Source organism: Gallus gallus, chromosome 5, assembly GCF_016699485.2.
Source record: "Gallus gallus isolate bGalGal1 chromosome 5, bGalGal1.mat.broiler.GRCg7b, whole genome shotgun sequence".
NCBI lineage: Eukaryota > Metazoa > Chordata > Aves > Galliformes > Phasianidae > Gallus > Gallus gallus.
Genome location: NC_052536.1, coordinates 18,424,252 through 18,451,609, shown reverse-complemented (window position 1 = coordinate 18,451,609; position 27,358 = coordinate 18,424,252). Strand labels below are relative to the sequence as shown.

General features: G+C 36.5%; 2 protein-coding genes across 5 annotated transcripts in view; both read right to left on the bottom strand.

Annotated features, from left to right (window-relative positions):
- CD44 (CD44 molecule (Indian blood group)) overlaps positions 1 to 10,938 on the bottom strand; it is a 107,931-nt gene extending 96,993 nt beyond the window's left edge. The window contains exons 1-2 of the mRNA XM_040700645.2: positions 8,022 to 10,938; positions 3,111 to 3,327 (exon numbers count right to left, since the gene is read on the bottom strand). The gene's annotated coding sequence lies outside the window, so the exon portion shown is untranslated. The remainder of the gene's footprint in view (positions 1 to 3,110; positions 3,328 to 8,021) is intronic.
- A 4,326-nt stretch (positions 10,939 to 15,264) lies between these two features.
- The window catches only part of PDHX (pyruvate dehydrogenase complex component X), a 97,985-nt gene continuing 85,891 nt past the window's right edge, over positions 15,265 to 27,358 (bottom strand). For 3 of the 4 annotated variants that reach the window (XM_046941658.1, XM_046941657.1, NM_001031187.2), the window contains 4 exons: positions 25,093 to 25,151; positions 22,608 to 22,766; positions 20,156 to 20,220; positions 15,265 to 18,390 (listed from right to left, as the gene is read on the bottom strand). In XM_046941658.1, the coding sequence (XP_046797614.1) occupies positions 18,126 to 18,390; positions 20,156 to 20,220; positions 22,608 to 22,766; positions 25,093 to 25,151 (548 nt within the window). In that variant the 3' untranslated portion in view covers positions 15,265 to 18,125. The remainder of the gene's footprint in view (positions 18,391 to 20,155; positions 20,221 to 22,607; positions 22,767 to 25,092; positions 25,152 to 27,358) is intronic. The other variant, XR_001466660.4, reaches the window with a different exon arrangement.

Here is a 27,358-nt window from a genome sequence, read left to right as displayed (position 1 = left end):
GAGCACAAGTCACTACACAGCCCCTTCCCAATTCACTCGTTATTCTACTGTTCCAGTGTGACAATCTTGGCTAACTTTCCAGTGCAGTCTTAAAAGCCAACCACTGTAGTATATTACACAGCCTTAAGCTACTCATGCTAGTAATTGCACTATGCAGAGAGGGAACTTTGCCTCTCTTCTCAGGCGGGACAGAGTAGTTGCAATCTTGGCCAGATGTTTGACTTGGAGGAGATTTAAAATTAACACTCAAACATGAAAGACCTAATAACTCATGGAAACAATCAGAAAAAATACCATTATTAAAATGACCTAAGTGCCAAGGATAACTATACTTACTGTTGCCATGAGAGAAAGACCACGCACTTCCATTCAAATCCTTCTGTCTTTTATGCAAAATATAAATCTGAATAGGCAGCACTGGGCTAATAATATAGTTGAGACCTAAAATAAGGGTGGGAATAGAGACTTAGAAATGAGAACAAAAAAAAAAAAAAAGAGAATGGAAAATTGAGAGGCAAACAAAACAGAATTCTGAGAAAACTAATGGGAGTGGGAGTGCCAGGGATAAAGCTGGAGGAAAGAAAGAGAGAAATGAGTCACACTAAGACAAAGAGGAAATTACAAAAAGAGAGAGAGCAGGAGAGTAACACAAGACCATGGGTTTTTACAAAGTTAGATTTCCAGAGGCTGCCCTAATAATGTCAAAACATATAAATATATTTTCATTTTGCTCTGAAGGGGTTCTTTTTCCTTTACCACTAAAGATTGCCAGGCTATTCATCATCCACTAGGCTAGCGAGAGTGAAGGCTACTGATTTTTGAGAGTGCTGTTGTATTCATTATTAAGTGTCTAAAAGAGCTTGCAAGTGTGACATTAAAGCCTGATACTCAGCAGTTAGCAATACAACTTGAGGAAGATCCTCTTGCATCATACCCACCTCACACTTGTGTCTTTCATACCCAAGCACTAATTTTAAATCCCCTGCAAGTCAAACATCTGACCATGATTGTTCTTGAAGGAGGAATAGCTGTCCAAGGGAAAAATGATCTACTGTGACCCCTTACAACAGATTTTGATGTTTTGTCTTTTTTTTTTTCCTAGACATAGTACACTTGGCAATTCAACGTGTTTCTTGCTTAGGCCAATCCTGTGGTTAATATTCATCCAAAGAGGTTGTTGAACCTGATAAAAAATTAGCAAGACAGAAAGTAACAGCGTGTGAGTTTGCAAGCCTGTGGGTTTTACAGTAGAGGTATAATGCTGAGGTACAATGTAACTGGTTCTAGTACAAAAATATACAGCATTCAATTAGGGTTAAAATGAAAACTCATTTGTTAAGTGAAAAAATGGGTAAGCAGATCTAGTTGAGTTTACATTAATGTCTTGAAATACTTCAAAACTGGACTTTAAAAAGAAGAAAGCAGATAGAGCTTTTATTTCCTTATTTTATTTCCTTTATTTTACTTAGAGCTCTACCTATTTCCTATACAAAGCATGGTTCATTCAGGGGCAAACCATGCTGGACAAATTTAATCACTTTGGTACAGACCATCAAGCAAGAGAAACATAGGAACTAAAGCTTCTAGATTATTCCTTAGTGCTGGTGCTCCAGTTTGAGTTCACATGAAAAAGAATCACTACTACCCAAATGAGCTGGAGTACAAGTGGGTTCTCTTGCAGTAACTTAGGAATTTATATTCTACTGATTCACAATAATACTGCAAGCTCTTGCAGGATACATTTTTAGGCACTGAGATCCCATTAGTCAGTGATGGGAACCTGATTTATTAGGACACTTTTACCTTCCAACGTTTAACTAAGTTGTACCATGACAAAGTAATCAAGTCCTGTTTTCCAGCTAACTACTGGTCCACTAACTTTGAATGCAAAACAAAAGACACAGGAGCTGAGATAAAGCTAGAAACAGGGGCATTGTAATCCAGGTCAGTCGTGAAGCCTCCTCAGCCCCGAGTTTAAGTGGGCCACAGGCCCATGGGCAGGGGTATGTACGTGTGATTGTGTATATGTATCCCAAGTGAGGCTGGCTGGGGGCTCTTAAGGCCTATTAGTACCCTCAGAGTACTCTGATGCTCATTATCTCCTCCAGTGATGTCAGCTTAGTCTTTATTCATATACAGTCTTCAATGATGCAGAATGGCATGCATACATTAGCGCAGTGCACAGCACTAATAGTGGGGAGATGTCAAGTACAAGAAGCTGCATACATTCATAGCTGTGGAAGATGGTATAAACATGGGACACATAACGTGGCTGCATGGCTGCAGAACATTAAGACAAGAGAAAATGAAGGAGGGAGTATATTGCCCATTCCTGTGGCTGCGACACAATGAAGAGGCCAAAGCGTTCTCTGCAAGTAGAGCAGGCACCCTGGAGACTCAGATAGCACTAAATGGTGTTTGGAAAAAACCCAATACTCTTTTTTTTAATTGAAACAATGCATTTTGCAGGTGTTCATTTATGGTTTTAGTATTATATTGACATTAACCACCTGTTCTTTTCCAGCTAAGTTAACACTACCATTTGAGGCACCCTAAATCTGATTTGTATAACCTTAAAAGTACATTTAACATTATGATTTATGATTCACTTTAACCTTTTTCTGCTCGTTTACGACCTCAAGAACACTCAGAATCTGAGACTCTAAAGCCTGTATTTGTAGTAACTTCATTTTGGGTACTTCCTTTTCCTCTGGCTAGAAAAAAATGAATGTCTGATTACAACACCAGGTTTTTTCCTCAAGAATGACTTCAAGTGATTTCAGACAGACTGCTGTGTCATCTGTGTTCCACAGCAAAATCAGGAACTGGGCAGTCAAAGCGTGCCACTCCAAATATCAAGGGATTCAATAAGAATACAATTTTGGAAATTCAGTTTCAAGATGTTTTGTGAAAGAGTTGCTGAATTTTCTGAAGTCACTAACCTACATCAAGTATAACTTTAAGCTTCATAATGAGTGCTTTCATTTAATTAGATCAAAAAGTTGTTAATTTGTTGAGAAATGACATTTACTGCTTGTTTAGAAACTGTAAGAGATCAGATAGCCTCTCAGAGGCTCGGGATACAAAGCACATAAATTGTCAGTTCTTACCTCTTGTCAGTTGCAGCAGACAGCAAACATGCAGTGGTTGACTGCCTTACATTAGTCCAGCAGGCACAGCAAATTGAGCTTCTGTTTTATCTGTAGTCTATGAGAATCATAGAGAAGGGGCGGTGTTTACAATTTGCGTTGGACTCATGCTCTCAGGAATCAGAAACCGCTTGCATGTTGCCAAACATGCTGGCATGTCACAGAGGTAATAATTCTGCTGCAGAGACAAGGTATACACTTTCTTTAAAAAACACAACAACGAATAACACAATAATAATCCTGTAATTAATGATTCGGTGAGGTACAGTAACACTACAACCAGAGATGAGGCTATTACTTATTAAATCCACTTTTTTCATCAAGAATAAAGACTACACTAATACTTTGATGCCTTTCCTTTAGGTTATTTATTGCCATAGAAATGGTAGTGCTGCTTTGAGGATAATATTTACTATTGCGTTTGGGTAGTAGATCTAAATGTCAAGGATGGAAATCCACCCTATCTTCAAGTTTGTGAATAGTGAATGATTTATCCCAATAAGTAGTGGAAAGGGAAGAAAAAAAAAGTTTGTGGAATACTCAGATCAAATTAAGAAGTTTCTTCCAAATTCAAGGGACAGTTTTATTCCAGGCTTTGATCCTTGTTGCCTTCTCCCAGTACTGGCACTTTTGTACCACCCTTGTGGTAGCAAAGGTAATGGGAGGACAGTTGGACTAGATGATCTTATAGGTCCTTTCCAACCTTGAGATTCTATGATTCTACACATATGAGCAATGGATGCATCTGACTTAGCTGCACATAGTTCTTACTTTCCAACCGTCATTTTCTGCATCACTATGGCTGTTACAAAGTCACATAGTAAGTTAATATCTGGATTATTTTTTTTTAGTTAGTCTTTGGTATCAGCAATTCTCTTCCTCCTACATCATTCGGCCTTCTGTCCCTAGAGCAGACAAATTGAAACATTTCCACACCCTTAGTGCATTTCTTGGTGAAGTAGGTGCTATATAATATTTTAATATCAGAATGTGAGGGTAAGCCTGTTTAAAATTCTGGCAGATGCATGCTGAACAATACACAGTGGAAATGTTGCCTGGAAAGTTACAACTGTTTCCAAAACTCCAAAAAGAATAACTGATACCCCACTGGAGTTTAATCATATTACTTTAGGGATGACGTACAATACCATGCATTTAGCTATTAAGGATAAAATCTTTCTCAACTACCCACCCTGCTAATAATAATCCTGGAAGATTGTCTTCTATGTAAGATCCAGACTTCTTTCTCCAACCAAAAAGACAAATTCTATAAAATAATCTGCCATAGAGAGGATCGACATCTGAATAAGAGATTTGACTCAAACATCAAAACTGAATAAAGTCACTGGAGAATGCAAAGGCACTGATTTGCTGAAGTGTATTCATCTTGTAAACAGTGTGTAAGCGCACAGCAAGCTGTGCTGTAGTGAGCAACTTTTGATCAAGACCACTGGAGCAGGTATCCCTTCTGCTCTTCTGCTAAAAGATGACAGGTTAGATGGGCTGATAACATGAGCATCAACACGTGATAATGTAAGCAGAAACTCATCGACATTCAGTTGCTGCTAAAATGGCAAGGGAACAATGAAACTAACCCGTGGCTTTGTTAACTATAAGTTGTTACAAGGAGTGTAAGAAATGCTCACTTGGGAAAAGCCTTGTTACTTAGTCCATGCACAATGGTATATCAGAGAAATAATTACATCTGCCTTCGCAGATTTGTCCTCCAGTTGCAGTGGGCTGACGTCCCAAACTGCTAACTGCTCAGGGTGGAGCAGAGGGAAAAAGATAAACTTTAGAACACAATAAACCAGTGCAGCTTCTTTATCCTTCGCCAGGCCACACATGTACAAAGATTTCATAGGCCTCTATTGTTGACACATTTCTAAAGCCTTTCACCCAAATGATATAGGCAAAGGCAACTGTTTGTGGCTCTTGAATACCTCTGAGGCATAAAGCTGTGACTTGTTCCTTTTGGGATTTTAATTAAAATGCCTTAGAAACATTTTCCTATTCATTTTCCTGCAGAAACTGTCCCACAATGCCTGCAATGAATACCACATGTTCACAGCAGTGTTTGGAAGACAAAGCATCTCACAAAATCATCCACTGATTCCTGGAGGTTACCTATTCCCTAGTACAACAGTTATGCCTAATGCATTATATACAAGGCACCAGAAGAGCTGAAGCATGTCAGCCTACAAAAAAAAAAAAAAAAAAGAAAAGAGCTGCAAAATATCAAATTAATCAGTCTAGATCAGGCATATGTACTTAATAGACTGCCATTTTCCTTTAACCACAAAGTAACCTCCCATAACACTCTGTAATGTGACAACAGAGGGCTACAACACTCCCACAGTAACACCAATTAATGGGAGAGAGAAGGGGTGCAGAATCAGAGCTACTTTACGTTCCTTTGGAATGCAAATGGTTTTATTTTTTATTAAGTAATCATAGTCAATGGGTCATTGTTTTCCACCAAAACAAACTGAAGAAGCACCTCGCTGGCATCCCAGGCACAAATTGTCTTTGTTGGATACTAGAATTAGGGCAGACAAGCCACTGAATAACCCCCTCTCTATCCTGCTGGTCACAGATGCAGTTATAGTCCACATAAGAAATCTCAAAAGCGTATTGTACTAAATACTTGTAAAGGTTGGAGTGAAGGTGATTGTACACGTTATAGACTTAATGTGGATGAAAACCCAGGATGCAGAAGAGGCAGGGGAGGTAAATGCTCTGTTCTGGAGATCAGTGGACAGTTACTGAAAGAGGGAGACAGTCCTAAAACAGATTGGCTGCGAGTCACCAGACAAGTCCCTCCTCCCTCCATTCACCAGGCTTGCTCTGCTTCCTACCATGCTGCCTGCTTGGCCTGCAGCTCCACTTTCAATACCCATCTCTAATCTCTGGCATAGGTTCCTCTGCTGGGAAACTACATGCCCCTCTTCAGCATGGAATGTGGTCTCAACTGCTGGTATATATTCCCTCTCAAACCAATCTATCCTTGTTAAAAAATGCTCATCTGGTCTCAAAGACACACCTAATTACAGACTTAATTACTTGACTGCTTGCATGAATTACAATCATATTAACTAACTATTAATTCTTATTCCAAATAATCAGCTGGAGCAGTGCTGGGAAAAATCTACCATATAGCTTTTTATAGCAGTTAATTCTCCTCAGTGTTTGAGATCAAAGGCATTGGTTTGATGATGTCATGCTCTTGTTTTAAGATGACAAACCTATTGTGTTGTAATCAGCACCAACATGTACCAGCATCTCATTTTCTCCCCCACATTTTTCCAGCTTTAGTGTTAGCTTACTATCCGTTAAGGAAATGTTCCTCTTCTGAACATTCTTCTTTCATTTTGTACATGCAAACAATTTAGGAGATTCTTACAAAATTACTCTTAGGTTGCTTTGGAAAGTCATGTATGCTCTGTGAAGTCCATATCCTTACAATAGGAAGAACAATTTTTTGTCTAGGTTGCAGGTTTTCTGATTTAAAAGATAAAAATACACACGTACAGAAGAAGCAACTATATGCTTTGCTTCTCTTTACGAGAGAGCGCTTTGCAAACTGACTCCTGGCCTGTGCATGAAGCAAGTCTCTGCCAGGAATGTGGCAGTTTTAAGGGCTGTGTCTACCATATGTACCTTTATCTCTGGGACATGCACAGCTGGTGGTGTTGTTAGAAACAGGTCTCCAAGCCTATGGAAAAAATGATTCTCTTTATATCATACACTGCAGTCAGAGCACAAAAGGTCCTTTTAAAAAACAAAAACAAACACTCATTAAAAGTAATCATTCATGCTGTTTCTCTAGGGAAACAAGAAACAGCAAGCCAAAAACGAAGAGCAGTTTCTCTCTGTGCTTACTCATTGATGACAGTCAGTCATTTACATGCAAGCCTCTGTTATTTTAGTCACTTTGGCTATCCCACCTGCCCTCTAGCTTCTACTCCGAAAGGGCAGCTACTGTCCTCTATTGTTTTCCTTTGCTTCATTTTTTTTTTTTAAACCACTTCTTAAAAGCCACTATAGTACCAACATGTCACTTGAGGGAGAAAAACAACTGAAACCTTAAAAGCAAATTATAAAACACTAGCTTCAGCAACGCTGTATTTTACATAACCCTCCATAAACAGCTTCTAACAGTAATTTGGCAATGGGAACCCTACTCTAAACTCTAAAACACAGAGTGTGACTTAAACTAACGAGGTCTGTTTCATCGGATATTGAAGAACTAGAACAGTTTACAGGAGGACAAAGGAATTCTTTTGGAAGAGTGGGAAATCTTGCTGGATTACAACGAGTAGTTACAACCTCCAAATGAGCAAATAGAAGTCTATCTTTATTATAGTATTTCCTCTTGCCTCACAGACTTATACTAGTTAGCTCAAAATAAACCATTCAAGGAAGTTTCTGAGTTAGGCAAATGATCATAGTATTCACAAATATAAATGTAAATTTATCACTCCTTTCTTGACATCGGCCCAGAAGACAGGTCACAAAGAAGCACCACTAGCAGAGATTATTCAAAGCCAATGGGAAGATGGAAAAGAGGAAAGATGAGCTAACAGCTGAGAACGGCTGGAAACCAAGGCTTACAGAGAACAAGGCAATAGAGCTGTGGTGTTCTATGGAGTTTTACTGGGCAGCTGATCTTGGTGTAAGCATGAGAGTCACAAACTGTTTCAGATGATGAGACTTCTCTCTAACAGACAAGAGCAACGGGACCCCACAGAACACCTCTACCACAGTCAGAAAAAGTTCCTGTCTTCGTATTTGTGTTAGTGGGGCAATTTATCTTAAACTGTTGAAATCACAAGGAAAACGAAAATCTAACATTCTTGTAATATTTCTCACCTCTAATCTCTGGAGTCTTTACAGTATCCCTCAGTAGCTCAACCAGGTGCTTCCAACTTTTGTTGCATTAGATGTTTTCTTTGTCTTCTCATAGTACCATAGCTTGAAAAAGATGAGACAATGCCAGGAGAAGAGAAACACATGAACACAAAGGACCATGTGCCTCCCTCATTAACATTTCAGAATCACTAGAAGCAGATGGCAGCTTTTTTAAGACGACATTGGAGTCACTATCCTAATCTTTTCAGTTTCGTGGCACTTTTGTGGACAGTTCTAGCAGCATTTTCATTTTATGACACTGGATTCCATTCACATATAAGCAGGAAAACAACTCCTGGAGAAAGAATATTCAGAAATCTTATACAAATAAAAATAAAGTTCCATTTTAATTTAATGCAAATTAACATCTTTAAAATCTTCATAGCAATTCTAAAAAAAGCATTTTTAACCATGGATATAGCTCCACAGTTCTGTGAAAATGTTCACCTAGTTAAAAATGTCTTTCATTAAAGAAAATTAGATGTTTTCACCTTGTTGAAAGCCTACAAAAAAGGTTGTCTTCACATTTCTTACCATGGGTGAGATGGGGAATCTACCCTAGAAAACATCTAGCAGTTGCATACCTTAAGGAAATGCTATTTACAGTTAAAACTTATAATTGCTTAATCTGCTGTTCACATACAAAAGTCAGTCAAGTATTTGAGCTAACAAAAAGAACAGTAGCTAAACACATGAAAACATTTCAGTATCACAAAAACTTCAGAAGAAACCTTAAAAACTCCAGTCAGAAAAACAAATTCCAGAGTTTATAATTAGAACTCGCGGTTGGTAGGGTAATTTCCTCTCATTAAGACTTTTTCTGCTTGTCACTTAACAAGTAAGAGTTAAAATTTCCCACGTTTAGTTAACCTGAAAAATGAAAAACAACAAATTAAGAAAAATATTGTCTAGGTATGCAAGTATCCAGAGTTCTTGTGTTTTCCTGCCCTAATCTCTCTTGCTTTCTGTCATTAACAGGCAAAATTTACATCACTGGATTAAGTATTATCCATTATTCTGGCAATTCAGGAATTTTTTAAAGCTGGTATTACATGAAGTACTAATGTCTGTCTACTCAATTCTGAAAATACAAGTTTATAATCATATATAGAACAACATCCACAAGCAGACAATCACTATATTAAACAGCCTAAAAATTAAGTAGGATCCAGGTTTAGAAAAGTGCAGAGAAAATAATAGCTAAGACTATGCTCAAATCAGTCCCAGTCTCATGAGAATTCTAGACTATCCTTTCTGGGTTCATAGACTTATCAACAAACTTAATAAAGTACTCTGTAAAAGTTACAATTTCTGCTTAGTTAGTTGTCTTTTGGTATACAATTCTAACAAAATCGTGTATTTAATCCATCTCCAAGAGCACTAGACAGTAAGTTCACACAAGAATAAAAGGCACTCCTGCTCCCTCCCTGCCAAGTTTATGTCAGTCCAAAACACTGCAAGGAGATATGTATAAGGGAAAGTCACCTTCGCACACGCATATTGCTTCATAGATTCTTTAGGATATCTCTCTGCCAAGAGTACCTGATTCTCACTATCAACTTGCTCATCATTTTTCTTTGAGCAATGTATGCAACGTTGCAATTATTCTCTTAAACGTAATCAGAACAGGTTTCTCATAGGCCTGCCCAATGTACCAATACACATACATTCACACGCATATATTGTAATGCATGCAGTATCTCAAAATGTATACAGCAGACATGTTGAAGACTTAGCAGGAGAATTCATGAGCCTGTCCCCGAGTTCATCCCGCAGCCCAAGTCCAAAAGTTTTTCAAACACTTGCTAAACAGTACCATGGCTGGTCCTCTCTGCTAATCCATCTCAGTACACACAATGCATAAACACTTTAAATGCTTTAAAAGGAAGCAAGAGTAAAAGTCAAATTCATAAATGTGTTATGGGATAAAAATGTTGAAGATATATTTCCGTAAGACTTTACTAAAGGTAAGTACATGGGCAGAGACCATCTACTTATGCTTTAAGGCTTCTAAAAATCCAAGTATTCCTTGATAATCCACAAAATAGAGGTACTATGTTACATAAAGAAAGCTGACTAAATTCAAGTGAGAAAGAAGACTGACTTTCATTTATCTATTCTACCCAATGCAATAGCAATTATCTTCCAATGTCTTCCTGCAATGGCCAAAGTGCATTCTTCGGCAAAAACACCCCTCTCTCTCTCTCTCTCTCTCTCTAGGCTCTAGAACTCACCTGAGATTTAAGTCACGTAAATACAATTTAAGACGCTCCTGAGAGGTCTACCTAGTTTTGCAAATTCAAAGCAGAGTCTGTTAAAACTGAAATAGAAACTTCCAGGTAAATAGTATTGACTTCCATATGCATCATTCTTCCCTTTAACACAGCCAAGCGTGTCACCAAGTACTGATAAATGCAGTTGTCACAGTAACAGGCAGTTGGGAAAAGCTCTCTCCTTTTTTATAACAGAACTATTAACACAGCAGTAGTTCAGTCGTGGTAAAACAACAAGCCTGCCCATTAGCTTACCGTCACTGAAATCAGCTACCTTGTGGCTATTAACAAAAATCTTACAAAAAGGAGATAATCACATTTCTTTTCCTTTATGAGTATTGCTTATTTCAGTAAGAGCACCCAGGTCCTCTGTTGGATTCCTCTGCAGCTGTGAGAGCAGTTGAAGCACGTCAGCATAAAAATGCACAGGGAAAGCAGCCAAGGAGGTGTCTTTGAGCACTGCTTAGGATAATTTGGCACATTCCAAAGCATGACTTCTGCTCCAGGTTTGGAGTCCCTCAGAATCATTAGCACTTCTCATAAGCTTAAGTAAGACATCACCCGCCTTGAAGACTATGAAAACAAGGCTCAAAATAGGAATGGACAGAAGAAGGACTCCTAATCTGCCTGAAAAAGCCATACTGTAACTTCCTGTATTCATCAACAGGAAAACGCAACTTGTTACAACATCCAATAAAGTTCTGTGAGATCAATTCTTTTGTGACTTGATTCCAAAATAAGCAAAGTACTACAATCATCACATGGCTGAAATTGAAAATTTGAGCAATAAGAGTTACATTTCAGAAAGCTAAAGAGAGTTTCAGAAGAGGATGCAAGGTTCCTTGATTAGCCAGGAGATCCATTATAGTTTATATTTTCCATAAAGAACAGGAAACAGAGTGATACTGTCTGCTGATAGAATTTCAAAGTATGCTGCTAATGGCAGCGGGGATGTGACACGGCAACTACGAGTATCCACACAAACAGTCTTCACAGGTATTTAAGCTTATAATTTATTGAGCAGGGAAGAAACTCTAAGCGTACCAAAGCTGCAGAATGAAATGTATTTACCCATTTACTTAAGATAAGCAGCTGAAATGGGAATCAGTTTATAACTAGGTTGAGACGTTCAATTCCTTGCATCTCTCCAAGTGAAGTGAAAAGCACACTTGCAATGAATGTTACACAGACAATGCAAAAATCATGAAACTATAGGCGATATCTACAGCATTAACAATTCAGTATACTTTTCACACAATAGTTAACCAAGTAAAAAATGACCACCACTCCCTTTCTTCCTATCTAGCTCCAGGCCACAAGAGAGGAACTTTTTAAAGTATGTAAGAGAATCTTGAGCTCTAATCTTTAAGGAGATGAACAACTGTACTTATTGACATAAGTACTTCCTTTAGTACCGGTAATGAACAAACAAAAGTTTGTCATTTTCCAGCTAATAATTTCTAGCAGTGACATAAATGATTAGCTTGCCAGGACAATTATTATGGAGAGAGTGAAGAACAATATCGTTATTGTATTTGAATAATTATCCCCCATTATACCTTCAAGTCAGATTTGCTTTGACGTAAAAACAGAACGAGCGCAAACTGAAAAGCCATCACTGTTTGCTTGAACTCTATGATAGGACTTAAGCAGATTCTGTAAAGTAATCACCTGAAGCTGCCATTCAAATCTCTAGTAAACGTTTTGTATCACAGCTTAACCAACATATAGGCCTTCTCTGAAGTTTTTGTGTTTCCTGGAACATTTACCAGTTAGCACATTTCTATGAATCACCAGCAGGCAACTGTTACCATCCTCCTGCTTTACTTCAGCAGGATTACAAAGCAAGAAATCAAAGAGCTTGGAAGTAATAAACTTATGCTTAACATCAGTTCTGGAGAAAACACCATTCAGTGAGCACTGCTTCTGTCTAATCTTATTTCCATCAGACCAAGACAAGACTCTATTTTCTATTCCCTCTTTATTTATGTCAGGTGCTTTTCAAAATACCTCAAAACCAAACACTGAGCCATCAAGCCATTGCTTAAATTCAAGCATAATACCTACATAATACCTAAAATAGTTCGATGATTATATTCACAGAGACCTTAAGAGAGACAGTTAGAAAAACATACTGCTGTGCCTGCCCTCTGCTGGCTCTTCTGTATTTCAGTTCTTCCTCTAAAACAAGTTTTTTCTTTACTTAAATGATAGAGCACTCTCACAAATCGTACCAAGCACACCTTTGCTGAGTACATTAGTACTCTGATTCCTGTTTTTGCAGAATGATCCAGTGAACAGCTGTATGTACAGAGATGGATAGACTGACTAATACACCTTCATGGGAATAAGTTTTGCATAAACTTGCACACATTTCTGATAATTTACAAAACACAACAGAATCTGAAAAGCACTTTGCTGTAAAACACTGTGTTTCATTTTCTACATTAACACAACAACAACAAAACTAGTAAGAGACAATACAGAATTACAGAAGTAAAAAATTTAAATAAGTTTCTGAAATTTACCCAGTACGCAAAGTCAGTGATAGATTCAATGTTGAATTGAATTTTCAAGTTACTAAAGTAGGTTTATCAAAAATTCAACTACAATTTAGTTAATATTTGGAAACTTCAAAGATGATGAAAAACATCATCCTAACAACAAGAAAACACAACAAACAATGAAAAACTTTTCTGCAAATACTTATATTGTGCCCTTTGTTCACATGGTATTCAATACTTTAAATGTAAAACAAACAAACAAAACCAAATGACAAATAGCGAGGCTACAAATCCATACTGGAACAGATAAAATTTCAAGTGCCAAGATACTTCTTGAATGATAGTGCTTGACTGCTTAGTAGCATCATTATGGAAAATCATCTTCAGAATAAAGTGAACCTACTTTATACCTAATACTAACCCATAGTAATGGATTCTAATGGAAAAAAGCACCATCCTCTAAATAGCATTAACCAGACAGTTGAGGGAAGGGAAGTCATCCACAAACAGGAAACTTTGCAGATGCCCTTCTACAACATGGATGTGGTACAGAACATAAGCTGAAATATTACCTATGGAGGAAACAGAAGTTACTCAGATTACTAGAATAATTGGCACAGTGATATAGTAAGTGATCTTGTTGGAATAAAAAGAATCATCAAAATAAACTCAATTTGAACAAATAACTAAAGAGTAGTTTTACATGGCCTATTTATATGACAGATAGTCTCTTCCTATACTATGGCACTGGGAATTATACAGCTATGGCAGTTCCATTCAAATTCCCATGTAGTCTGGCTCCCAGAAGATTCCCTCCAAAAAAATAGCACCTGACTTGCACTAACATTCAATGTCAATTTACAATCCTGCATGCAATTAACATAGAATCACCCAAGTGCATGAGACAAAGGAACACTGCGTGCAGTAGTCTGCAGATGAGACCACCACTACTACTATGGTGAGTATAGTCACCATAATCAAGAACGCTTACTCTTTATCTAGCACTACTGCAACGTACAGCTTTGCCATTTACAGGAAGGGGTGACTTGGCTGAATAACAGAAGACAGTCTTGTCTGTCATGACAATCCAACTCCTGCATTCTTTTCTAGCTTACGCAGATGTATGGACCGTGTGGTCTGGAAACAGATCAAAGAGGGTTCTGAACACGTAGACACAGCATTCCTTGATAAGCAACTCAATTACGTGCTTCACTGTGAATTCTTAGGAATTGGAAATGGGAAAAAAAAAAAACATCATCGACAACGCAGAGCTAGTTAAAAACAAAGATAAAAACAGTGAGGTTAAAAAAAATAAAATTAAATCATGGAGTAAGCTGCTAGGTTCAGTAACCGTCAGACCTTGTCACATCATGCAACTTGATTGCTTATGGAAAATAATCTGCTTGGTAGGAAGACTCCTTGTAACATGGCTTTCTTTTGCCTTAAGTCAACAGTGGGATACTTTTCATCCACTAAAGCTGTTAAAACTACATGCTGTCATGTTAGATACATCTCAACCATACCTTTTTCTACAGTGTTTTCAGCTTCACGCTACAGATTTTGACATCCTTGAAGCAGAGTGGTTGTGAAAGATACTGGGTTGTCCACCCAAAATTCTTCTCCATAAAAAAAAGAGTTTATGGTACAGATGGCAAGAAATGAAGATTCCCAAGGGCTACTTGTGGTATTGTCCATTTTTGGTAAAGCATACAAATACTCTTACCCCAATTTACCCATAACCGAAACAGCCAAGATCATCTGAGTGGTACCAAAAAGAAGTTGCAACATGTGTATCTGACTGAAAAATCACCAATTCATCAATCCTGTTGGCACTGGTCATTGTGCAACCATTACCTCCTGTACCTTTTTCAGACTGCTTTCAAAGAAATTACAATAATGCACAACATTCTGAACGGACATTAGAGAGTAAACAGCATTTGTTATGATCTGATGCAATCCAGGAAAAGATTCAGTGAAAATAAAATGAAGTCATATGAGACAAGCAAAGTAAATAAAAAAGAAATCAGCTCCAAACCACCATGAGACAATTAATCCTAAAGGCAACGTTCTTTTTTCTTCATCTTATGGCACAGGAAATCATACCAAGCACTGGACTTCGGTCCAGTGATTCTGCATTAGTTCCCTCCAAATCACTCAACAATCACATATACTTTGATTGCATTACAATGTGGCTTGCTGTACAAAACAATACATAAAAGCATTTATACAGACTTCATCACGTTTATGGTTTCCTGCTCAACTTGAAAATTCTATTGTATACAATAGGAAAATCTCTAGATGAAATAAAAGCATCTATTGTATTTTGTATTGATGGAAATGAACACGTGGACCAAAAGATTAGGAAGAAGTAGTACGGTGCATTCACTTTGCAGGAGTGAGAATCTCTAAGGGATTACATTAGAAAGATTAATTCCAGAAATTTTATTGCAAAAGGAATACATGGCAGAAAAGAAAAAAAGCCAAAGATTCTGAGAGTAAAATTAGAGATTGAAGTGTAACGCATACAGTTCATGACTTGCCAACAATCACAGTGTCCAAAATAGCTATCCTTTAGTTTTCCTAACTATTCCTCTTTCAAAAGAAAATTATATGAAGAAAGCAATTTTCACCAAGCATATCCTGAAGGCAGACAGTTCCCAGCCAACAATAACACAGACCTCAAATTTTAATTTTGAGTGTTTTAACTCAAGAAAATGGAGGTTTTCATGGTATTTCTTGCTCAGGTACCTAAAAGAGACGTTGGCAGATGTCATTCTAAAGAATAAAACACGGAAGTTTGTACTTTTAACTGTGAAGTTTTTACTCTAAGACAAACGTGCTTCAAATGTAAGCATAAGCATTTTACATGGTCCATTTTCTGGGCTGTTTCTACCATTGCCTTTGTTATCAAATTCTTGAATTCTCCATAAATGGTTTATTTTGATCTGTATGAGCAGCTAGTATCATCTCACTTTTGCTAAAGCCGTAGATGTTGTTGAATGGTACAATTACTTAAGGGGATGTATTTATTTGGGATCTGACTGTTACTGTAACGTGACTAAATTCCAGAGAGGTCCTTCACAGGCTGATGACTGACAAATCACACACATCCTTTTTCTGCCAAATGACAAGGCTGGCTAACAGGCATATGTAAAGAAAACAAACTTAAAACTTCCATTAGCCTTACTGACAGATTTGCCCCGTTCAAAAGTTGTTTCAGGTTTACTTAACCTGGAAAAGAAGTTGCATTGTCTTCAGCTATTTGTGTCAAACAGGGAAAGTATTAGCACTCACATGAGTGGAACAGCACAATAAACGATATATATACACAACAGCGCCTTTCAGTGGCTCCAAACAAAAAGTAATAGACTGACTTGCACTACACGAACACAAACACATGAAATTACAGTTCTATATACACATCAGTCATGCAGCCCTCAGCTATGGCCAGGCAGGGAGTAGATTATTGAATGCTGGGGTTCACACATGAACACTATAGAGAAAAATCAGTCTTAGCACACAGTCATGAACAGAATCGAGCAGTGAAAAACTCCTGGAAATACCAGTGCATATGTCCATTCTTATGCAGTAGACTAAATCTGTTAATCAGAGATTTTTTTCCTCCCTACTGATACATCAACAATTTAGGAAATTTATGGCATCAGAACAAGACAAAGTAGCAAACATTTAGTGAAAACACTGAACTCAGCAATAACTAAAGCTTTTGTCTTGCAGTTATCTTTTTAATTATGGCAGCAGCTCAATAAACAAGTCCTACAAATCTGTAAAATAACCAAAACTTAAAAACAACCAGAATAATACAGACTCTCAGAATTCAACTGAATTTATATCATCAGGTTCTGTAAATGCAGTTACTTCATTACAAACACATACAACAAGTGGTTCCATATTTATCCATAGGAAGAAATCTCATTTCACTTGAGCTTTGTGCCGCTGAACATATTCCTCCAGCCGAGTTACCATTCAATATATGACTAACAGTGGAGTATTTCATACCTACATCATTAATGCATTGGAAAAGCAGAATTAATCAGCAAATCTTCAATGTGCAAAACTTGACCTTTTATATGGCACCCCCGATCAAAGCCACCTTTTCCTTCATATTAGTGCTGGGTTTTAAGTTAACAACAGTTTATCACTGAACACCTGAAAACACTGTTTTTCATATTTTGTGGTACTGAAGAAGATTTCTGAGTTGGGACAGCTGCTAAATTCAAAGATCACTTTTTTTTTTTTTTTAAATTAAGCCAAAGAAAACTAATTAACTGCTGCACAAAATTCTGTTTTCCTCAGATGTTGGTGGCACCAAACTAAAATCAGTGAAATCTGAAACCAGTGAGATACCCCTTTCAGACCATTTTATTCCTGTCTCCGCCCTCTGCATGGTATGAAATAAAGCAGCAATCTTAAAATACTGAAAAAAAGATAGATTCAGCTACTGTTTAAATGTGTATAAATGAGATCTAATTATATAAATGCAGCTGTAGATTCTATCAGGTTACTTCATATTTTGTGAAATCACATTTTTATTTAAGATCTAATTTAGTCTTTCTCAGAACTTCCTGTCATTTCTCTTCCCTATTCATCTCCACACTCACCTCTCTTTGCCCAGTGCAGGTCACAGTAAAGAGGATAAATAACAGTTAAACCTCTGATGTAAATGTAACTAAACAAAACTTTTAATTGGTTTATAAATTCTTTGCTCTTATGTCAGAAGTCACGGAAATCTTCATTAAAATTTCACAAACCGTACTTCAATCTAGTCTGGATAGCAAAATGTGCCAGAAGTCTTTTGCAAACTGAAAAAAAGAAAAACACTGCAGCAATGTAAGTTAGCTACTCCACAACCTCAGTATTAATCAGGACTCATAGCAGCATATTGTTTAATTACAGTTCTTGCTTACCTCACTGTAAAAGCTAGATATTTAGCCCTTGAAGTACCTCAATTCCCTTTTAAATTTTATATAATTTTTTTAAAGCTTTTCTTTATACAGGAAATTTAATTTCTAAGCACACGTTATGTGCTATTAGAACTTAATGTTTAAAGAAATGTAATATGCCTACCTTAAGGTCTTTAGCTTTACAATATAAAAACTGGTCACTGGAAATGACTAAAAGCATGAAAATTTATATTTCCCATGTTAATTCAATAAATTAAATATTTTAACTGTCTATCTCACACTATTTACTCTCTCTATTCTTACTTGGGGTTGTTTTTCTGTAACAGAGTTCTGTGCTGTCAAATCAGGAAGCAATCTTCACTGAATTCAACACAAGGCAAGACGTATTGGATTCTCAATGTTGGCTTTGAAGGTTTCCAGAAACTTTGAGGCCAGTTCATCATTTACTACACGACCATCACTTGAGAGAGTCACTGTCATGAGCTGATGCTGCTTAAGTTTCTCATTCCCTTCTTCATCTTCCACAATCTTGAGCTCTGGCCTTGCTCGACCCACAGCTAGGATGCAGGCCTGTGGAGGGTTTATGACTGCAATGAAATCATTGATGCCAAACATACCTAGGTTGGAGATACTAAACAAAAACAAAAAAGAGTTACCATTAATGCCAGAAATAACATAATTCCTAGAAGAAGAAAGCCTATATTCAGTGATTACTATCAGCTGATTTCTTTCTGATGGTCAAATGCATTAACTCATTAAGAAGCTCTGAAATGGATCTAAACTAAAGCATCTATTCCTCAATTCCTCTTTCTTTACAGAAATATATCTTTGTATTACACTGTAACAGACACAATAGCAGTTGCAACGCTTTTGCTACCTGGGAATACACAGTAACATCCATAGTTCCTTATATTTTCCTAAAAATATAGCTTTTCCAAAGAGGAACTGAATATATATTGTAAGATACCACAACGTTACCAACATAAAAGAACTCCTGTAATTTCCTATCCCTATTCCAAGCCAAAAATCTTTTAGAGCAAACCTCATAACTTGAAGCTACAACTTGGTTATCAGCAGCCACTGTATGTTTTGGAACAGCTAGCTATCACAGAGACACAAAAAGGCTCATCATGCCTTTCTCCCTTGTCTGTGTCACCAGCTGGGAAGTGGTACATAAAGAAGTGCTGGACCTTATGACAGACTGTTTACCAGAGAAAGCTGGCCCACCATATCCTTCTTTTTGTTAGTTACTAAAAAAAAGTGGAAAACAAAATTTGCATGCCCATAGTTGTTCTCCCACAGGCAATTTTTGTTGAAGACTTTATTCCCATCACTGATGCAGCATTTCTGTACACTTTTTCTACTGAAGGACTCACAGGTTTTCATGACCACTCCCCTCCAGCTTGATAAAGATTTATTCCAGGCACTTGCACCTCAGGCACTTGACTATATGTTAGAGCAATATTTCTGCAGAACAGAGTAATTTCTAGTATGATTCTCATCACTACCAATCAGCTATAGAAGAACATTAATGAGGAGCATTCAGACTTAGCATCTGAAAATTGGCAAAAGTGGGCTACTTTTGCTACTATTAAAATTTGTAACAAAAACATTATTTTACAATCCTGTTTATTATAAAATACAGTATATTAATGTTTGGAAATTGAAAGCTTGAAAGATCAGTTAAGAATTTATTGTGTAAATGTGTCACTACATCTACACTCATGTTTGACACAAGCTATTTATTTCCTAAAACTAAGTTTGCTATCTCTTTTTGCAGAGTTCATCTTACAGAAAAATGTCTACTGAGTATATACAATTTAAATTTGACATGCTTAGCTTTTGATGTTTCAGTTAAAAGCAAATAACACAAGCTACACAACTTTGCCATAGCAATATTTTCGTCTGTTTTTTTGTTTGTTTGTTTTACACACCTTAGGAGACATTCTTCTAAAGAATGAATTCAAGACAAACAAGGCATCACTGAATGCTGTGCTACCTCTTCAACAAACCATTTACAATATTTGTTTCAAAACTCTCATAAATATGTTTTCCTAACTACAGGATGGAATCCAAGTAAAACAAACAAACACTCTTATGCAATTATGAAAAAAATAGGTGCAAAAACAAAAGTCAGAACTGCCTTGGTACAAAAAACTTGAGTTTCTAAGCAGACTCTAATGAACTTGCTGAAGACCTGTACTAAGACAACAATTTTCCCCGACACATGGCACTTGGACTAGGCTCATAATCATCCATCATAATCATCCCACAGAGTTTCATCCTAAATAGATCAATATTTTAAAAGATAATGCATTGACACTTAGTAGAATCTCTGAAAATAAAGCAATTCTAAACCCACACTGCTCATACTGAACACTACCACGGAGTGTTACCTGAAAGATCCTCCCTGGTACTCTTCAGGTAGCAGCTTTCCATCTCTTGCTTTCTTCGCTAGAGCCTAAGAAAAATGCAACAAGAAAAAAGGAGAGAGAGAAAAGAAATTCAAGTGTCGTAACAAACTCCCATAATTTCTACTTCAGTAAGACATTTTCAGTAACGTTCAACCACAAAAAAGTCACCTGATTTTGGTGAGCACTGTAGCGACACTATTTGTAATTGCAATGCTCAGCCAAGACAAGACCAGGACACAAATCTTTATTTTCCTAATTATACTGGCAATTCAATATAAGCTGTTCTCTCACTTGACAAACCTTGCTCCCGCTTTCAAATCAAAACCAAATGTCTTTTTTCTGTAGTGTTTTTAATGTAACAAAAATAATCTAGTGATATACTGATGAGACAAATACACAGTATTGCTCTAAACATAATTATAGGAAAAATACCAGTAACACTTCAGAAATTCATTTGCAACTTCTTTCTGGTTCAAAATAATAAAACTAATTAGAGTTTCCAAGTGGACTCCATGAATATTAACACATGTTCTAAAGATTTTTTGAAGTGCCTTCTAGGAACCCTTTTCTCCACAGATGTGCTATTAAGAAATCACAGGTGTTTCCTATCATCCCAAAGGGGCATTTCTACAAACTCTCATTCCTCTCCTTCCCTGCAATGGATCTCAAAGAAATCCCTCTCTGCTACCCAAGAGTTTTCCAAAAGCATTTCAAGTATTTTTCATGAGCTTTCTAGCAGTCTTTTTTCATTCCCCGCTAATGAACTTAATTTCCACAATTTTCCATGCAACTTCAGAGAAATGCTTCCTAGGAAGTCTGCTTTCTAGACATTTTTCACATATTTTCCAGCCTTCCACATCCTAACCACATTCCACAGCAATTGCCCAGTTATACACAATACGTCACAATACGTTCCCAGTTTTGTGAAATAAACAAGCAGCATTACTTTTGGAGCAATCTACAAAAATAAGCTTACAAACAACATATTCACAAGTACTCCTTCACAGTATGCCTTCTTTATAACCTCTGTCAGTCATAAAAGACAGTCTAGTTTTCTCCAGTACAACTTGATTGCCAATTAACAGCAAAACCGGAATTAACTGACTATAAAGGTAAGTTTAGACATGGCTATTCTGGGCTATTCTGTTCATTTAAAATCTTCCTTGTTTTTAGAATACTTCTCTCTGAGAAGCCTGTGCTAGTACCTCACCACCCTTTGAGTAAAAAATCTCTTCTGAACATCTAACCTAAATCTCTCCTCTTAAGTTTAAAGCCATTCCCCCACATCCTATCACTATCAGACTGTAAACAGTCTCCTTCTTGTAAGCTCCCAAAAGGACACATTGATCATTATTTTAGTCTTTTATTCATCTCTGAACAATTACTGAACTAGAAAGTAATAACTGTGGGAATAGTGTTCACACAACAGGGTCAATTTGAGCATAATGCATATCCGCAATTGCACTCAGTGATGAAAAACGAAAAATATACTATTAGGATGCATATGGCCTGGAAAGAAGTTTCAGAATTAACGTGAAGCAGAAGGCATATAAGCAACCTACAGAAAGAACGTATCTATCAAAACACAGTGAGACTGGTAGAGAAACAGATAGTTTCCCAGTTTGTATCTCTCCCATCTGTGTCAGAGGTACGTGTTTATTTCAATGTTATAACTTTGTTAGTCCCTTTCTGCCAGTTTAGCCTTCTAGATGCTACAGATTTCAGTAAAAGACAAAAAAATAAGGCACAGCTTGCATCCAGTTTCGAGACAGTTTCATGCCGTAGCAGCTACTTCCACTGCATTCCCAAGATACTATAGGTCTTAGGTGAGCACTCATTAAATGACAAAGAAAAGCTCAGATTGGTGCATTTCAACATTCACTGTATTTTAGCCTGCCACAAAATATTTCTTCTATGACAGGCAACAACTGCCTAGAGATCAAGTCACTAATGGGCACCTGGCCTATGCAAAATACTGCTCATTATTATAAGGAGTTTAATGTTATCTTTGGGGTGACATTCTCAGCTGTGTATTGAAAGGTTGTGAATGATGCACAGAGTGTAACAGAAGCAGCTACAAACAAATTTCTGGGATAAGGAGCAAAAACCTCAAATTCAAAAATCAAAAATATAGAAATTAACCCTGTGAGGATTACTGAAATACATCAACAGCAATAAAATGCAGAAGTCTATCTAGGTTTATTATTCAAACGTTCTAGCCCAAATGCAGTTAAATAACATGATGGTTAAGTTATGGTTCATTAAAAATAAACAGTTGCAAAATTAATGATAATTAAATCCAAGAAACAGCGTTACGTCCACTTCAAAACTGTTTCTCTTGAAATTGATGTGTATCTGGGTCATGTTTCATTTTCCACTACAAGAAACTACACAGCTATTATATTCCTCAGCTTACTATACGCTCAAGTCCTACCTTTGCAGAGGCAGCAATTTCCTGTATTCCTTTGGCAGGAACATCTTTTATGATTGGTGTAATGAGACCTCGGTCTGTTGCCACAGCAATAGAAATGTCAATGGACTGCAGCTGCCTGCAGCCTTCTCCATCCCACGTTGCATTCACATCTGGCATTTGCTAGAAAAAAACAAAGAAAAAAAAGACAGCTGGTAAAAGAGCAGTGGTGTAATCAATTATCAAGAAAAAAGGAAAATTCTGTAAGACACATAGCTAGACAGATACACGCATTCACCAAATTAATTAGTGCATCAGATTACGGTCTGTAAATGAAGGCAAAAGAACAAGTCACATCTGTGATCAGGACTGCCACAAGCCAGAAAAGAAGGTAATACAATGTGTATTATTAGTTTGATTTAAACTTACTTAGTCAAGAAGTATGAATGTATACTCCAGCAATTGAAAATTACAATTTCAGGGGATTCGGGGTTTTTGGTACCACCGGAAAACTAACAAATTAACAAAAACCTCTAGATTTCTTCAGAATCCACCTTACAGACACACAGCACGCAAATACTACAAAGCATGTTATCTCTCCCCCTAAATAAATCACAGGATATTGACTTGAAAAGTGCAAAAAACAGAGATTGTTCTGTACACATGTATTATTTTCCAGCCTTATCTCAAGTCTGACTCTTAAACGCTGCAGGTATGCTCAGTGTTACTGGGATGAAGTTCTCCTAACGTGCATTGGAAGTCTTTTTGTGTAGACTCACAATGAAGATTCAGATAACACTTACTGAGAAGTTTAATGAGGTTTTTGATTTTACAATATAAAGATGAGTCAACTCACTGAAAAAAAAAAGAGCAAACAAACAACAGAACAAGAAACATAGGTGAAGTCTCAAGTAACTGGTCAGAGATGCTGTGCAGATACTACTTTCACAAAGATTTGTATTAAGTGACCTTAAGGAAAATACGAAACTGAAAACTGACATCATATTGCAGGAGAAAAAGTAAGGGAGGAACACTGAGCTAAGCTGCATTCACTGAGACAATAACACTGTCCTGTTGCAATTTCTTCAACAGAAAAAAAGGAAGAAAAAAATCCAGTGCAAAGCCCAATAAAATGAAATAAAATCTAAACTACATCTACTCTGTGCATGCATTCGAGATTTTCTTCTCTAACAGAACAAAACAGGTAACTCTCATCACTGCCGTATTATGGATGTCACTTCTTTACCAGTAAGTATAAAACTAAATGACTAAAGGAACAATACACATAACATTAAGCAGTTACAAGCAACCTATTTTCAGGCTAAGCTGCATATTTTATTATAGATGAAATTTTATAAGAGGATGAAAACTTCTTCTGTCACAAGCTAAGTAAATGCTGGAATTAGAAGATTACTAAGATCAAGTGAATTATCGAGTAAATAAAACAACCTTAAAACTGGTTGACGAAGGTTGTAGTGTAAATATTAGAATTTATATTTTTAAAAATCAAGACAGCTTTCTGGGAAAAAGTAAGTCCTATCTCGTTATTTCAACTTCAAGCAAGAAAACATCCAGATGCATTACAAAGGAAGTCAGATTATCTAATCAATGCATTTATAAGCAACATGACTATCATTTTACATGAATCAAAGCAGATGTCTTTCCACATGTAGATTTTTAATAGCAAATGTATGCATTTCATGTACAGGTAAGGTAAGTCTACTATCAAGTTGGGTTGAATTTTGAATTTCTTTTAATCGTAATTACTCAAAGCTACATTACTATCTTAGATTTACTATTTCAGACATTTCTAGGTAAGGCTTTTCTGAAGAAAAAAAAGAGAAAGAAAAGTAAATAATCAAAAAGGAATCTCCATGTGGAAAACTGAATATTTGACATATTATCCCCAAAAGAAAGCCAACAAAGTGTGTAATACTACAAGAGGAAAAGTTTCTGTTTCCTTTGTCCTCAGGGACTAGGATACATATTCACACCAATTACCAGCATTTAATATAGCATGACAATGTAAAGCAAATAGCAATGCAAAATTACTTGAAAATTCTTATTTTGATTTACTATCTGTTCCATCACTGAGCAGAAACGGCCTTTTACAGTGTTATGAGAACTGAAACAGAATCAACATACGTCTATGGGAATAGCTCCCTAACTTAAACATAATTTCCTCCTTGAAGTTTTAAATACCTAAAAGATAGGTTTTCGGTTGAAAGTTTGTCAGCTTGCTGACAAAGCACCTACTGCTATATCACCTGCAGTTTCTGTTCATAACTGTACTATGAGGATCTTTGCTAAAAAAAAAAATCTCACTTTCACAGTCCACAGTATAGATAGTGTGGAGAATTCTACCTAGGTAGCTCATAGGAACTAACACTAAATGATAAAGTATTAGAAGCTTTGCTATGATTGCATTTCTATCTCCATATAGTCTCATAAAATACTTGTCTCTCTTGCAGCTTGCTATAAGATGTATTAAAGTCAATTGTTCACTTACCTTCAGAGTGACAGCTGCTGCCTTGATAATAAAATCATTTACAGATACTTTAATGTCATCTGCAAAAAGAAAAAGAAAAACACCACTGCCTTTAAGATGTGTTTATCAGACTTGTGTGACAAGATTCCAGTAAATCAATAGATTTGCTTCTTAGAAACAGTGCCAGAAAGTAACTCATCTTTATTACCATAAGTGTGAGAACCCCTTTCCTTCTCTTGGAAGGAAAGGAATATCAGGAATGAAAAGTCTCCTCAGCAGAGACGTTCCTCCTAGATTTTAATATAAAGTCAGAGCAGCTGCAAACTTGAGTATTACTACTCACTCCTATAAGTAGTAGTCCATACGTGGCTTACGTCTTTCCTATTTACTTTCCACGTAGAAAAGTACTGTAGGATCTAACTACACACAAAGAAAAAAAAACACTGCAGACTACAAATCTTCACGTACTTTCATGCATAAACTGGAATAATTGCAAAGATCAGCTTTTATTCAGCCATGATTTAAAGGTATGTCATTCTGTAGTTACCCTTGGGGCCTTATAATGTAAGAATTATGAAGGTGAAAGCATCTGTGAATCCTTAGATTGAGTTAACAACATATTTTAAAGCAAGGTGCAAAATAATATGCAAGTAAGCAAGTTAATTAAGTAAAGAACAATACTACACATAAGAAAGGTAACATTAGCTAGAAGCATGTAAAATAACCTCCACAGGACTGGATTTTATGTGAGCATAAGAAACACCACACAGTTTACTACATTTGCTTTCCTCCCCTAAAATTTGGAAGAAGGGATAGAAACGATTGCTATATATGTGCTGCATTATTTTTTGTGAAGGTTTTAGGACTGAAGTACTGACTACAGTCATTGACTGGCAACAGAAGCCCACAGATACAATGTAGAATATTTCATACTTGCTGTAGAATTATTATGAACATATATGATATTTACACAATATTAAATACATATGCTATGGATGGTTCCATATGAATGATTCCATAGATGCTATGGAATTATTCCACAGGAGACTAAAACAAAAATCAAATACAAACAAAAAAACCCCACCATTCACAGCTACATGTGGCTTGATTCACCATGAATACTAGTGAGCCTTGCCTTGAAGACAAGAAAACTACTCCTTTGAATTTTTCTAGTATTGTCATTCAGAAAATTTACAGATGGGACAGGTAAGATCCCAAAGATCCAGGCATACTGTCTAGGGCAATTATGATTTTTTTCAAAAAAAAAAAAAAAAACTACCACTATCTTCTCTTGTAACGCTTAAAAAAATAAAAAAATTTAAAAAAAAATCAAAGGAACGGAGAAAGAAAAAAAACACACAAGAATAAACGAAGATGAGTAAATGGCAACACCAAGAATTTTTTGGCTTAATCACTGAATGACTTCCACATGACTTGCCTAAGGAATATCTGTTTGTGGATCATCACCCAAAGCTGCAAAAATAGAAAAATTACTTTGAGATTATTAAGTTACAATGTGTCATTGGTCCTAAGGATTTGAAACTACAAATTTTTCATTAACTTGACAGTTGTCTTGAGTGACTTCATCGCAACTGTACAGAAAGGTAGTAGTCACCAGTGCTTGGCATCTCAGAGCAATGCATGCTTTTTCATGCCCCTTATTCTTAGGTGCAAAGAACTCATTGCATAGTGTGCATTAAATAACTTACTAAAAAAAAATAATGTTTTGACTCATCATACAGTTACTAAATAAAGGGCCTTCGGACACCTTTGTTTTTTTTTTTTAACCAAAGTAACAGGTTTTACATTACACTATGAAGCATATGCGGACACATCTACTTTGTCAAACAGAATTAAGTAGTTGCTCATGTAGCCTGAACTGCTGCAGTGCAGAAAATTAAATTTCATAAAATGGAATGAACAAAGCTGCAGAAGTATAATCTGAGTGCCTGGAATAGTTTCCAAACATTTTAGGTATTGAAAATTCAAGTTTTGTAAAAATGAAGCTATTCTTTCACCAGCATTATAAACTGAAGCTATCAAAAGATAAATTAATCAACATTTTCCTGATCTGATTTGAAAAGGGATTTGCTTCTCTAAAAACAAAAAATAATTTAAAAAGCTATGGCTAATCAGTTTGGCTGCAACTGACAAAGCAGATATTGACTGATATCAACCAATTTCCAGTATATAAAACATATCACATGTGAAGAATATTCCACATCGAAACATAGAGCCAACAGAATCATTTACAAGCAGTGAAGTCAATCATACTTCATGGCCATTG